The sequence below is a fragment of the Maylandia zebra genome, linkage group LG22 (genome assembly GCF_041146795.1).
Source record: "Maylandia zebra isolate NMK-2024a linkage group LG22, Mzebra_GT3a, whole genome shotgun sequence".
Lineage (NCBI taxonomy): Eukaryota > Metazoa > Chordata > Actinopteri > Cichliformes > Cichlidae > Maylandia > Maylandia zebra.
The window spans coordinates 30,523,592-30,537,739 of record NC_135187.1 but is presented as its reverse complement, the minus strand read 5'-3'; the positions used below and the strand labels follow the sequence as shown (position 1 = coordinate 30,537,739).

The 14,148-nt window shown below is 41.9% G+C and overlaps 1 protein-coding gene across 1 annotated transcript in view; it reads right to left on the bottom strand.

The window, feature by feature from the left end:
- Positions 1 to 596: 596 nt before the first annotated feature.
- Positions 597 to 14,148, bottom strand: part of kcng2 (potassium voltage-gated channel, subfamily G, member 2) — a 44,707-nt gene continuing 31,155 nt past the window's right edge. The window contains exon 3 of the mRNA XM_004563698.3: positions 597 to 2,135. Within this exon, the coding sequence (XP_004563755.1) occupies positions 1,308 to 2,135 (828 nt within the window). The 3' untranslated portion in view covers positions 597 to 1,307. The remainder of the gene's footprint in view (positions 2,136 to 14,148) is intronic.

The window sequence follows — 14,148 nt, the reverse complement described above, 5'->3', positions numbered from 1 at the left end:
CTTTCAGCTGGTTCCCTTTTGTGTTCAGCTGTTGACCACCACAACACTAGCTCAGGATTATTATTTTTTTCTTGCTGTGCACACTAACATAGCAGGCTTAACCCAGCCCTGTATTCAGCTGTACCTAATCCCAGTGTTGGTGTTGTACCAGAATCATCATAGTCAATGTCGGTCCAGTTTAGAAGTGACCAATCACATTGTTATGATGTCATAGTTTTACGACATGGAAAAATCTGCTGATGTTCACTCAAGAAAACATCCTGAAAAGGGGGCAGTTAAGTGTCAGGGTTAGGTGATCAGGTTATAATTAGGGTTGTCTTTATGGTTATGAGGTGAGGGTTAAGGTTTGGTGTGTGGTGTTTACACAAAACAAAATGGTTACATCACGACTATGCAAATGATCACTTGCAATGTTGAACAATAGTTTTGATGATCCAGGAACAGCACCAACACATCGCATCAGATCGTGCCTGTATTCACCCCATTTCCAGTCTTTATGCTAAGCTAAGCTAATGTTTATTCTAGTTTGCTTTTTGGCAACACATGAGGCTGGTATCAGTCATAAGCATATACGCATGAACTATCAGACTATGCTACTGAAGCATCTCCCTGTGCATCAGGCAAAGCCTTTTAATGGAGATGCCAATGTGGGAACAATCTTCCTGTCAGTTGCCAATTAAAACAACAAAACATCCCAGCAGACTGAAAAGCCCTCTGACGGATGAATGAGTGTTATATCATTATGTTGAGAGTAAATAGCTGTGTTCCACTGGAAATGAATGCACTGAGATCATACAACACATAATTAAATACTGAATTGAGATCTTAATAATAAACTGCATGTTTAAAATCTCAGCAAACACCTTTATTTCACACAATCCACTCAATGCAGCTACATGAGGAACATAAACTATTATTCTGAGGTCTAAACAAGAACACGTGTGTTTTAGTAGCAGATTTTCTTTTCAGAGACTAAACTGAGTCACAGTCAGTGAGAGTACGGTCCATTAGGTTTGTTTTTGTTTTTTTAAAGATATTTAAGTGTGAATATTGTGTTGTTTCCTATATTTTAAAATCAGATTTGTAAAAAACGAAAAAGACCTCGTCTGCGGCTCTCCTGTAAAACCTGTGAAATTCAGACACACTCTGGTGCACAAGCGCTTCACACGTTCAAAGCGGAAACCCCGAGCTCAACAGAGAAAACCTCATCCCTGTTCACAGTGCCGCAGCTTGTCATTTTTGAAGTCCCAGTGCTGGGTATCAGCCTCTGTGGCTCCCGCTTGAAAAAAGACAGGCTGACAGAGAGGCTAAGTCTTCATGGACGCTCTGATCTCAGCTGCCCTCTGAGCAGCCATGGACTTTCTCCGCTGTATGGCTGAAGCCGTGGCCTCTGTAATGCCATGGTAGCTGTCCGTCTCCTGGGAGTCCTCGCTGTTCTGCGACTTGGTGCTGTCCTGCGAGTCTGGCTTCTGCCTGAGCGCCCGGCTCTGCTCCTCCTTCAGCTCAACATAGGAGCGGGAGAAGGTGTGAAAGATGGACGTGACAGGAAAGGCCATGAGGAGGATACCGCTCAGGATGCTGCTAAGCGCCACCACCTGGCCAGGGATGCTTCTGGGCACCATGTCCCCGTAACCGACTGTAGTCATGGAGATGACCGCCCACCAGTAGCTACCAGGGATGCTGGTGAATTCCTGCTTTGCGCCCATTTCGCTCTCAGCTAGGAAAACGAGTGGTGAGAAAAGAGCCATGGCCACGCACAGGAACAACAGCAACAGGCCAAACTCACGCGTGCACCTCCTCACTGTTAGGCCGAGGGTCTGCAAGCCTAAGGAGTGGCGGGCCAACCTCATGACGTAAAAGATCCGTAGTGCTCGGAGAACTCGGAGAACTAACCCCACCTTCTCCAGGTAGTTGTTCCCTGAGCCTGCAGGTTTCCCACCCACCGACAGAGAGTCCACGATGAGGGTGATGTAGTAGGGAAGAATGGCTACCACATCGATGACGTTTAGAGGCGTACGCAGGAACATACACTTGCTCTGAGTCTGAATGAAGCGCAGCAGGAACTCCAGGGAGAACCAGGCGACGCACACTGTCTCCAGAACAAAGATGTTATAGCATCTCTGGGAGCACTCACCCTGCAGAGGAGGGGGAAACAACAACAACACAAAGACAAGTGTTACAACCTTCAGCGAGAGAAACAAATCCAAAAGTGTTTTAGATGAAGGTGAGGTTAGGACACAGCATGGAGCCAGTCATTAAGAAGGTATTTTAAGGCTTGTTATTTCATCTACAGGGTTTGTTATTGACAGCCGAGGTTGCCACTTAAGCTCTGACAACAAAAATGTGTCTGTCCTCTCACAGAACAAAACACAGCAGAGAAGGTGCTGAAAGATTCATGAAGCTTATAAGTACACGCTTTGATTATCTGATTTAGGCAACCTCACTGAGTCACGCATCAAACCGCACTAAACAAAAGGCTTTAAGAGGTGTACAATGTGAAGATAGTGTTAACGTGAAGAGTCCCCGACAAATGAGGCTATGCTGGATTTTTAAGATGAAACACCTCTTTTCATAATAATCTACTGTAAAATCATCTATTTTTCCAAGCCTGATGAAATAGAGTTCATGAATATTTAAAAATATAATTATAAGAGATGACTTTATTTGATTAAGTCAAAGTTACCCCTGGAGCAAACTGAAAACATAAAGTGCGTGAGTATACTTTACATTTTTCTGACATGACTCAGTGTGATTAATGGCCGAGAAATATTCTTTGCTTTGCAGTTTCTGTGGTTTTACATTCAAATATGAGGAGATACAAAACAGAGACAAAATACAGCAAACATATGGCAACTTCAGCAGCCCATTAGAGCCACCATCTACAAGCACTGGGGTGTTGAATTTGTGTCGGAATGTGCACAAGGGTGAATATGTAAGCCTTTGCATTTGCCTTCGCATTTGCTCAGTCAGCCTCATGCATTTTTAAGAGTATAAACTCTGCTTTGCAAATAGCAGGGTTTTTTGCCCTTGAGACATCAAACTCGCTAAGCCCATTAAGGACCATGTAAATGACTGATAGGCAAAGCTGGAGTTGCAATTTTTCACCCAGTAAAAACAGCAGCAGAAGCAATAACCCACTAAAGTAAAAGTGAGGTCACATATTAAATGAGAGTAAACAGCAATCATGCTGAATATTAGGATTTCTAAAAGAATGTAACATGAAAACTAAGCAGTTTATTCAGTCTTGCTGAACAGGAAACATGTCATGGAAGAGTCCAGTCTGAATGCAACTGAATGCAAAATTGTAGCTTGACATCAAACTTACCCACATACATATTTCACTAGACATGGAGTTTTTACTGTACATCACTCAGCTAGCAAGAAATCTGCAGGCTAACAGCCAGAACTCCACACTGCAGGCAGTAATAAGTGGCTTTACAGCTAACCATCACCTTCCTCTTTAGGCATGAAGTACACAGTTACAAGGAATGGAGTTGGGGGGTGCCATAAACCACCCTGAGTGCTCAGAAAGAGTAGAAAAGTGCTAAGAACCAGTCCATTTGTCATCAGTTTAACTGAATCTTAAAACTAAGAATGAATTAAATTCAATTGTATTTATACAGCACCAAATCACAACAACAGTCACCTCAAGCTGCTTTATATTGTAAGGTAGACCCTACAATAATACATCAGAGAAAAAACCAACAATCATATGATCCCCCCTTGAGCAAGCACTTTGGAGAGAGTGCGAAAGAAAAACTCTCCTTTAACAGGAAGACACCTCCAGCAGAACCAGGCTCAGGGAGGGGCGGGGCCATCTGCTGCGACAGGTCGGGGTGATGAAATGATGGGATGCTTGAAACTGACTAATCCTTGAAACATTTTTAGTATACAGCCATGTTTGCTAGTCATGGCTGAGGCAGTGGGTTTCTGAAATAACAATCTGTTCTTATTTCCTAGTTGTCATATACTGATGTGATGACAGCGTGTTTCATATGCAGGAACTACACTCTAATACATACAGTACACCTTTACTCTTTTTCAGTGTGCAGGATAGGTGCATATTTACTGCTTTTATACTGGAGAACAACACTGACAACACTGCTCCGGATTGTTTTCATGGTTTTCAATGATTCAGTTAATCCAATGACTGCAGTGCAGTGTTAGCCAAGCGCAAATGAAAGCAGTGAACAAAATGAATGAATTATTCATCATTATTGTGTGTGTGTGTGTGTGTGTGTGTGTGTGTGTGTGTGTGTGTGTGTGTGTGTGTGTGTGTGTGTGTGTGTGTGATGCATCTAAAACTAACAACAATTGAACAATTGTTAGTGTCACAATTATAAGTTTGTCATAGTACAAATAGGAGGCACAAACATCACACAGACTTTCTCTCTGGCTCAGATAATCGCTTTTTGTTTAACTTTTCTGTGATACTGAAATCATTTTTTTTAATTAGTTCTGAGGATGACAATCTTACAATTTGTAATATTTTTCCTAACACCACAAATGTGAATCTTGATTGAAACTTTAAACCTCTTGGTGTCAGGAGGTCACTAATCATTACAATCTATCCTCTTTCATCAAAGCTCATGACAATTCAATCAAGAGCTGTTTATCATAAAAGCAAAAATATAAATTTCCAGGCGGCACAAGAGCAAAAATACCATCAAGGGCAAGCTGGAGTTCGAGGACATAGAAGCATGTGGACAGGAACAACTAAGCCTTTCTGAGCTCTATCAGTTTTTCCAGTTTGGACTGACAGGCCAAGATTCCCACTTCGTGTCGTTACCTCTTGGGTGGGATGTAGTGCAGAGACTAACATATGCTTTGGGTGCAAGTCCCAAGGTGGTATTAAGAAAATTATAAAATTGTGTCATGTAACTTTTTGGTCTGGAAGCAAACTTATAAGAAATCAGAGACAGCATCCCATACATTTCAAAAGTGGATATGACTCCCATCACAAGATAATCTCCATAAAACAGTTGACAGTAGATAAAAAGGTTAGGCTTCACACTCCAATTGAGAAATATGAAATAACACAATAACTATTAGATTAAAAGAATACCATCAGCTTCATTTTTGGGAGAATTATCAGCCAATTTCGACCGCTTTGTTCTCTCTTTTAAGGAAGATTTGGACAGCTTGCAGAAACTATAATACTGTGCTAAATATAACTGTATTCTCTGAAAAAATAAGTGCATACCCATTTACAGTTTATGTGCTACATATTTGGAAAAAGCAATCATTTGATCGCCTTTGGTGTACTACCCACAGCTATGTGAGTCGTGTCAGTAAAGTTAGCTTTTTTAAATATTAAATAAAAATAGAAATCTGTAAGTGTGTGTGCCTAAAACTCTCCCTCTGTCGGGAATCCATCTTTTAGTCCTCATGCTCCCGTGGCAAACCATCACATGGCAATTTTGAAGCTTCATGTGTTATTGCAGCACGGCCATTCAAATTTGAGCTAAAATCCACCCTCTAACCACATGCTGTCATTTCACATCCAAAGTAATGAGTCTGAAGCCAAAACAAATAAGTGTGCTACTATCCAAATCCTTAAGGAACACGCTCATTTTCACATGGCAACCAGCATGCTTCGCACTTCCTTTGTTTTTCTGCTCTTCCGTGTCCACGGGGGAATCTGTCTGTTTGTGACACATTTGCAATTGATGATGCCATCCCTTCGTTTGAATCTGACCAGTGTATATGTATTGTTCTCTGTCAGAGGCTTTCTGGCTGAGTGCATTCTCCACTCCCTTCTGCTCCTTCTCCACTCTGAAAAGCCTCTGATGTACATAGATGTACCGCTGAGGATCAAATTAAAAGCATGCAATTATTCATCTCAGCAGTCAGGGGACTCTGACCCCGTCACAGCTGAAGACAAGCATGTAAACCAAACAATGCAGGAAGCGACGGCTAACCTTTGATATGCACAGTAAGTTGGAGTGGGCTCCGTATAACAAACAGGGACACTTCAAGTACTGAGCTGCTCCTGTCTTTGGCACACCCAAGATTTTAATGGATCAATTTACTATTCTCATTTGTTCACTTCACTGGGCTTTACCATGTGCAGCGAGTGTCTGTGTGTGTAATTCCCACCCAGATAAACTCCGGTCTTTTCTTCCGCACAGCAATTTACCTGTTCACAAAGGAATTTCAGACAAGTTGGGGAATTTAAGAGAATGCCTTTCATAGATGGATTCTGTCTTTTTAAATCATCTTCATGTCAAATCAACAAATCAAAACAAATCGTTCCAACACCTGGAGTCAGGTTGTGGCATTGTCTCAGCAACACCTGGCACTACCTGGCCAGGTATGATCATTTCTCCAGCATGTTTGGGCCCTAATTGAAAAATCTCTCACCACTTGGAAGATTTCAAGAGCCATGGGGATCTGATGCCTGAGTAACCTCAATCAGCTCCTTCCAACATGAAGGAGCAGCAGCTATTGAGGTTCCTCAGGACACATCTTGCACACACTACTTGTGACCTGTCGGCCACATTGGACATGGTATAACCACCTGGTGCCAGTGGTTGCAGACGGTTGATGCCCTTTCACTTGGTGACAATCATTTGCAAAGAATGGTGGGTTCACCACCGAAACCTTGGCTGATTGTGACCTACACCCGTTTTCACACCTTGGCTCGTGTGATTAAGAAGAGGTAGGGGGTCCATGTCCCTCTTGTGGGATACTCTGATAGGGCTTAAATCTATTAAATCTTAAATCTCCACCATTTGACCTTAGAACTGAAGAAACGTCTTGAACGAGAGGTGAAACGTCTTCAAGCTACTTAAAGAAGTCCAGATGCTTTTCTTTCTAAGCTCATTTGCAAAGAATGTGCTACACCAAAAACCTTGCATTGATGATTTGGTTGTTGGCAGATTCCCACATCTTTGTCTGCAAGACAGCAAGTTCCACCTCAACACACAACATTTGAGATTAGGTCAGCTTTTTCAAGGAGCAGTTTTTACATTACAAAATGCCAGCATGACTGGAAAACAGCATTGTAATTATTTGTCTGGTAAGATGGTTATGGCTTTATTACCAGTCAGTGGTTCTGGCTTGGAAACTTTTGTTGTTGATCACCAGCTGAATTAAACTCATTATATGTTATTGAAACACCTGATCACAGGACCAAATCTTAAATATGCCCTGTAAATATGTGAAAACATTATCAGTCCCATGGTGTAAATGCACTTCCATGCTTCCTGCTACCATGGTTGCAGTGACAGCGCTCTCCTGGAAAACTCAGAAACAAGCTAAGATACAAGAGGAGAGAGACTGTCACCAACAGTTTCAATGACTTACCTGTAAAAGCATATTAAGACAAAGTTGCATCTGCCTTATGTTTCCTCTTTGCACAAAAACTCCTAACTCAGTCTAGATTTACTGAAATGTTGTGCAGCCACAGCTTTTCTGAATGGCCAAAAAGCAATAAGGAGTGAAAATCCAACCATCACTGAGAGGAATGCCTATGGGGGCAAACTAGCATGACAATCAAAGAACCAGGTTTTAAAAATTACAAAAAAGAATGGAGGGACACTTGTACAATGGCAACATTCAGCCACTATGAAAGGTTTGACATGCAGCTTTATTTTTCTCCTTTCTTCTTCTATTATGTGCCCACTGTTGGTGCAAAGTGTCCACTACGGCGTCTGAAAGCAATGGCAACTCTCACAGAGATGTACACAATAACTGTTACACAAATCACAAACACTAACACAGAGGAGCTGTCGTGTGGAAAACACTGAGCATGCTGACAGTTGCCTTGTGCTGCATCGTCTTTGCCTCATTCTTGTTGGTCTTTTGCTGCACTCTGTGGCCAGTGAGTAGATTGAATTGTTCAGAAGTGCTCTACTGCGTCGTCGTCCCCCCATCACCCACCGCATCATCGACAAGGAGCAGCAATAAGACCATCTCACACAGCCATACAAGAGAGATAAATCTCTCTTGTATGGCTGTGCTCTGTCAGAAGTGTCTTTGAACTGCAAGGTTTGTTTCTATTGAAAAAAAAGAGCTTCAAGGATGAGAACAAACAGTTTGGTCAGGAAATAGTGCACAGCTGTTTCCCTGCAAATATTAGTGGAAAGAGTCTGGGGCTGTCTAACACACTGTAGATACGAAACAGGGAGTGGAAATTCAAGGAAGTCAGAGCTTATTTTAGTCTTGTCTATCCCATCACAGGGTTAGGGTCTGACCTGGGCTAACAAAAAATAAATAAAACACTAAATTTATGAAAACTCATTGCATTGGTTAGATATATTTAATGCTACAGTTGCACTAGGAAAAATAATGATTGGAGACTGCGGTGCCAAAGTTATTGCAACCATGTGAAAAAATGAATAAACTGTTTTAAAGACAGGGACAAGGCTGCAGTGAGTGGCACTGTCAGTTACCACGTTCAGAGTGACTTTGGTGTATCAAGATGATGATAAAATGGAAATAAGATGGAGTCAGTCTGCTATCAGCTTGCAACTGAATGAGTCCATTTTACAACTACATGCAATCTGTCTGTGATAATACAGTAATTAACTGTCATAAATCAATGGAAATCACAAATCTGTTTCTGTCTGATAAAGATGACGAAGTTCACATTGACTACTTACATTCAGAGCCTTGCTTTTATACAGGAATAAAATCAGAATACAGCCAGTTGCCAACCAGTTGATTCGAGTTCGCTAATGCAAAAACTGCCTGAGAGTGATCCAGTCAGCAGAGAGCGAGTAAACTGTCTGGCTGTCCACCACCAGACAACCTGTGTAATCACAGTCGAAAGTGGTCACCCAGAGGTTAATGGTCTTGAATGCTCAGTGTCTGGGGGACCGGTTGGTCACCACAGCTGTTTGCAAGCTGTGAAAAAATTAAAAGGCAATCACCAGCTTTATTTTAGGAGGTTTCCATCCTATTTATACTCCATCAGCTACAAAGCAATCCCTTTGATGATGGTTGATTGCTATAATGGACTTTGTGTCAGTTGCCCTCTAGTGTAAGGGTGTCAGACTCAACTGGAGCTTAATTGGGCCAGATTATATAAAACCACTGCGTAAAACAACATGCCTCCAAAAGGTTTCCTTTCTTTAGGTTCAAGAAAATGCAAAAAAGCTGCAAATAAAAGTTCAAGTGAAAGGCTCAATTAACCCTACTCCCTTACAAATCTGACACCACAGAAGCTATGATTTCTTGATTATTATTTTTCTAATTTAATGAGTGATGATTTGCAAAGAGACAATCAACCACCAGAGTCATTTAAAGAAAACCTGCAATTTCAAAACAATATGCCCCAGTTTTACTACTCTGTCTACTTCTACAAGTTACACCTCACAGTTTGGTGGTGCTTGGTGCCACTGCTCCAGTGCACCTCAGTGGTATATTTGATTCCCACTGGTAGTTGCTGCCATTGCTTGATTTAGCTGAGGTAACTGAAAACAGTTAGCGCCTCTCTTGTCTTCAAACTACTGAATTTCATTCACAATCCACAGCCTCTGTCGACCATACAGCTGTTAGTCTTTTACTATATGTTTTTAATTTAAAGTGACACATTTGCACCAAACTGAAAGAATCGTTGGAACTGAGGAGAATGAGGTTATCCTCAAGGTCCAAGAATAATATAATTCATTTTCATTTAGAGTTTTTAGGTTATGCCTCCATCAAGGTAAAACTGACATGTGATCATGTCAGTAACACAAAAACTACTGAACCAAAGTTCATCAACCTTAGTCAAGTGGTTATGTGTAAGGCAAATGCTGAAACTTCATTTAAGAACTGGTCCAACAGTTAATAGGTCATTTGCCAGAGTTTGACACCTATGTTTTAGAGCCTTCAGTTTTCAGGCTTCCAGTTTGGATTCGGGACACAGACACTATCTCTACTTTTAAGATTAGGCTTAAGACTTTCCTTTTTGCTAAAGCATATAGTTAGGGCTGGACCAGGTGACCCTGAATCCTCTCTTAGTTATGCTGCAATAGACGTAGGCTGCCGGGGGATTCCCATGATGCACCGAGTATTTCTTCTTCAGTCACCTTTCTCACTCATTATGTATTAATAGACCTCTCTGCATTGAATCACACTTTTTTCCTTCCCACTGTCGCCAAAGTCCTTGCTCATAGGGGGTCATATGATTGTTGGGTTTTTCCTCTGTATGTATTATTGTTGGGTCTACCTTACAATACAGGGAGTGCAGAATTATTAGGCAAGTTGTATTTTTGAGGAATAATTTTATTATTGAACAACAACCATGTTCTCAATGAACCCAAAAAAACTCATTAATATCAAAGCTGAATGTTTTTGGAAGTAGTTTTTAGTTTGTTTTTAGTTTTAGCTATTTTAGGGGGATATCTGTGTGTGCAGGTGACTATTACTGTGCATAATTATTAGGCAACTTAACAAAAAACAAATATATACCCATTTCAATTATTTATTTTTACTAGTGAAACCAATATACACTCAACAAAAATATAAACGCAACACCTTTGTTACTGCTCCCATTCCCCATGGGATGGACGTAGAGACCTAAAATTCATTCCAGATACACAATATAACCATCCCTCCCAAACAGTGGTCACAAATCAGTCCAAATGTGTGGTAGTGGGCACATCTGCTATATTGAGATAATCCATCCCACCTCACAGGTGTGCCACATCAGGATGCTGATCTGACATCATGAGTAGTGCACAGGTGTACCTCAGACTGCCCACAACAAAAGGCCACCCTGGAATGTGCAGTTTTTTGCGCTATTGGGGGTCTGGGGACCCAGAACCGGTCAGTATCTGGTGTGACCACCATTTGCCTCATGCAGTGCAACACATCGTCGCATGGAGTCTATCAGATTGTCAATTGTGGCCTGTGGAATGTTGGTCCACTCCACTTCAATGGCTGTGCGAGGTTGTTGGATATTCGTGGGAACTGGTACATGCTGTCGTATACGCCGGTCAAGCACATCCCGAACATGCTCAATGGGTGACATGTCCGGTGAGTATGCTGGCCATGCAAAAACTGGGACATTCTCAGCTGCCATCTGCCCTGAACAATGTGAACCATGATTCATCCGTGAAGCGCACACCTCTCCAACGTGCCAGACACCATCGAATGTGAGCATTTGCCCACACAAGTCTGTTACGGCGACGAGCTGGAGTCAGGTCAAGACCCCGATGAGGACGACGGGCATGCAGTTGAGCGTCCCTGAGACGGTTTCTGACAGTTTGTGCAGAAATTGTTTGGTTGTGCAAACCAATTGTTCCAGCAGCTGTCTGGGTGGCTGGTCTCAGACGATCTTGGAGGTGAACCTGCTGGATGTGGAGGTCCTGGGCTGGTGTGGTTACACGAGGTCTGCAGTTGTGAGGCCGGTTGGATGTGCTGCCATATTCTCTGGTTGAGAAATGAACATTCAATGCACGGGCGACAGATCTGGTTGACATTCCTGCTGTCAGCATGCCAATTGCACGCTCCCTCATTGCTTGTGGCATCTGTGGCATTTTGCTGTGAGACAAAACTGCACATTCCAGGGTGGCCTTTTGTTGTGGGCAGTCTGAGGTACACCTGTGCACTACTCATGATGTCAGATCAGCATCCTGATGTGGCACACCTGTGAGGTGGGATGGATTATCTCAATATAGCAGATGTGCCCACTACCACACATTTGGACTGATTTGTGACCACTGTTTGGGAAGGATGGTTATATTGTGTATCTGGAATGAATTTTAGGTCTCTACGTCCATCCCATGGGGAATGGGAGCAGTAACAAAGGTGTTGCGTTTATATTTTTGTTGAGTGTAATATCTCCACATTCACAAATGTACATTTCTGACATTCAAAAACAAAACAAAAACAAATCAGCGACCAATATAGCCACCTTTCTTTGCAAGGACACTCAAAAGCCTGCCATCCATGGATTCTGTCAGTGTTTTGATCTGTTCACCATCAACATTGCGTGCAGCAGCAACCACAGCCTCCCAGACACTGTTCAGAGAGGTGTACTGTTTTCCCTCCTTGTAAATCTCACATTTGATGATGGACCACAGGTTCTCAATGGGGTTCAGATCAGGTGAACAAGGAGGCCATGTCATTAGTTTTTCTTCTTTTATACCCTTTCTTGCCAGCCACGCTGTGGAGTACTTGGACGCGTGTGATGGAGCATTGTCCTGCATGAAAATCATGTTTTTCTTGAAGGATGCAGACTTCTTCCTGTACCACTGCTTGAAGAAGGTGTCTTCCATAAACTGGCAGTAGGACTGGGAGTTGAGCTTGACTCCATCCTCAACCCGAAAAGGCCCCACAAGCTCATCTTTGATGATACCAGCCCAAACCAGTACTCCACCTCCACCTTGCTGGCGTCTGAGTCGGACTGGAGCTCTCTGCCCTTTACCAATCCAGCCACGGGCCCATCCATCTGGCCCATCAAGACTCACTCTCATTTCATCAGTCCATAAAACCTTAGAAAAACCAGTCTTGAGATATTTCTTGGCCCAGTCTTGACGTTTCAGCTTGTGTGTCTTGTTCAGTGGTGGTCGTCTTTCAGCCTTTCTTACCTTGGCCATGTCTCTGAGTATTGCACACCTTGTGCTTTTGGGCACTCCAGTGATGTTGCAGCTCTGAAATATGGCCAAACTGGTGGCAAGTGGCATCTTGGCAGCTGCACGCTTGACTTTTCTCAGTTCATGGGCAGTTATTTTGCGCCTTGGTTTTTCCACACGCTTCTTGCGACCCTGTTGACTATTTTGAATGAAACGCTTGATTGTTCGATGATCACGCTTCAGAAGCTTTGCAATTTTGAGACTGCTGCATCCCTCTGCAAGATATCTCACTATTTTTGACTTTTCTGAGCCTGTCAAGTCCTTCTTTTGACCCATTTTGCCAAAGGAAAGGACGTTGCCTAATAATTATGCACACCTGATATAGGGTGTTGATGTCATTAGACCACACCCCTTCTCATTACAGAGATGCACATCACCTAATATGCTTAATTGGTAGTAGGCTTTCGAGCCTATACAGCTTGGAGTAAGACAACATGCATGAAGAGGATGATGTGGACAAAATACTCATTTGCCTAATAATTCTGCACTCCCTGTATAAAGTGCCTTGAGGCAACTGTTGTTGTGATTTGGTGCTGTATAAATACAACTGAATTGAATTGAAATGAATACTTTGGAACCTAGTATAGCTAAAAAACTAGCATTTACATTCACTGATGGAAGTGTAACAGTGGTCTCCTTTCTGGAGTTTCCATGTAAGCATTAATCATTATTGTCAGTTTTCATCAACCAGCTTTTTTTTTTGTCTGGCAATAACAAAGACGGTAACTAAATAAAAACTAAAGGTCAAAAACTATGATAGACAGTGACACTGACACTGACTGACACTTTTGTCAACAAACAAAAATATTCTGGAGAGACCTGATTCAATCACAACTGAGTTGGGACGAATTTGGGAGTAATCAAGTCAGAAGTAATCTCCTTTGTGCCTGTGACATACGGACACATTTAGCATTTGATGTCAATAAAGATATGATGCTTTGTGAAACATGCGGAGCAGCTCTCACGAGTAAAACCACAACAAATTTTTCCACCTTACATTTTAGTTAACTTAATCAACTTTAGGTTTAGTCTGCTATAATCTTCTGATCTTCTGACTACGACTAAAACTAAATTTAAAAACGTTTGTGAGCTGGGTACAGATTAGGTGAACTGGAAACTAAACAGCCCATGGCAGTGAATGCATTCATACAACTATTTTTAACTGTGGAAAAACAACAACCTGCCCCCACCCGCCCTCACTTAATGAAGTATTTAATAACCATTAGTGCTGATTTAACCTGTTTCATTTCACCAGTAACTCCAGGCTTCATGGTTGTCACCTTTAATACAAAACGCTGTCACTCAAGTATTTTTGTTGTTTTGTTTTTTTAATACTCATCTGGATTTGTCTCCTGAAAGCTTCAAACAGCAATCTGTGAAACTGAAAGCTGGTTTTGAGATTACTGTAAGTAACCAGGATGCTTGAGAAAGTGGATACAGAAAGTGCTCACTGATACAAAGAAACCAGGCAGAGCAGAGAGAAGTATTTTACACAAATTGTTATAAATAGACCAATATTCCAATGGTGACCTTCTAATTTATCATAATAACCAAACACTAATACCTTATCAATCACATG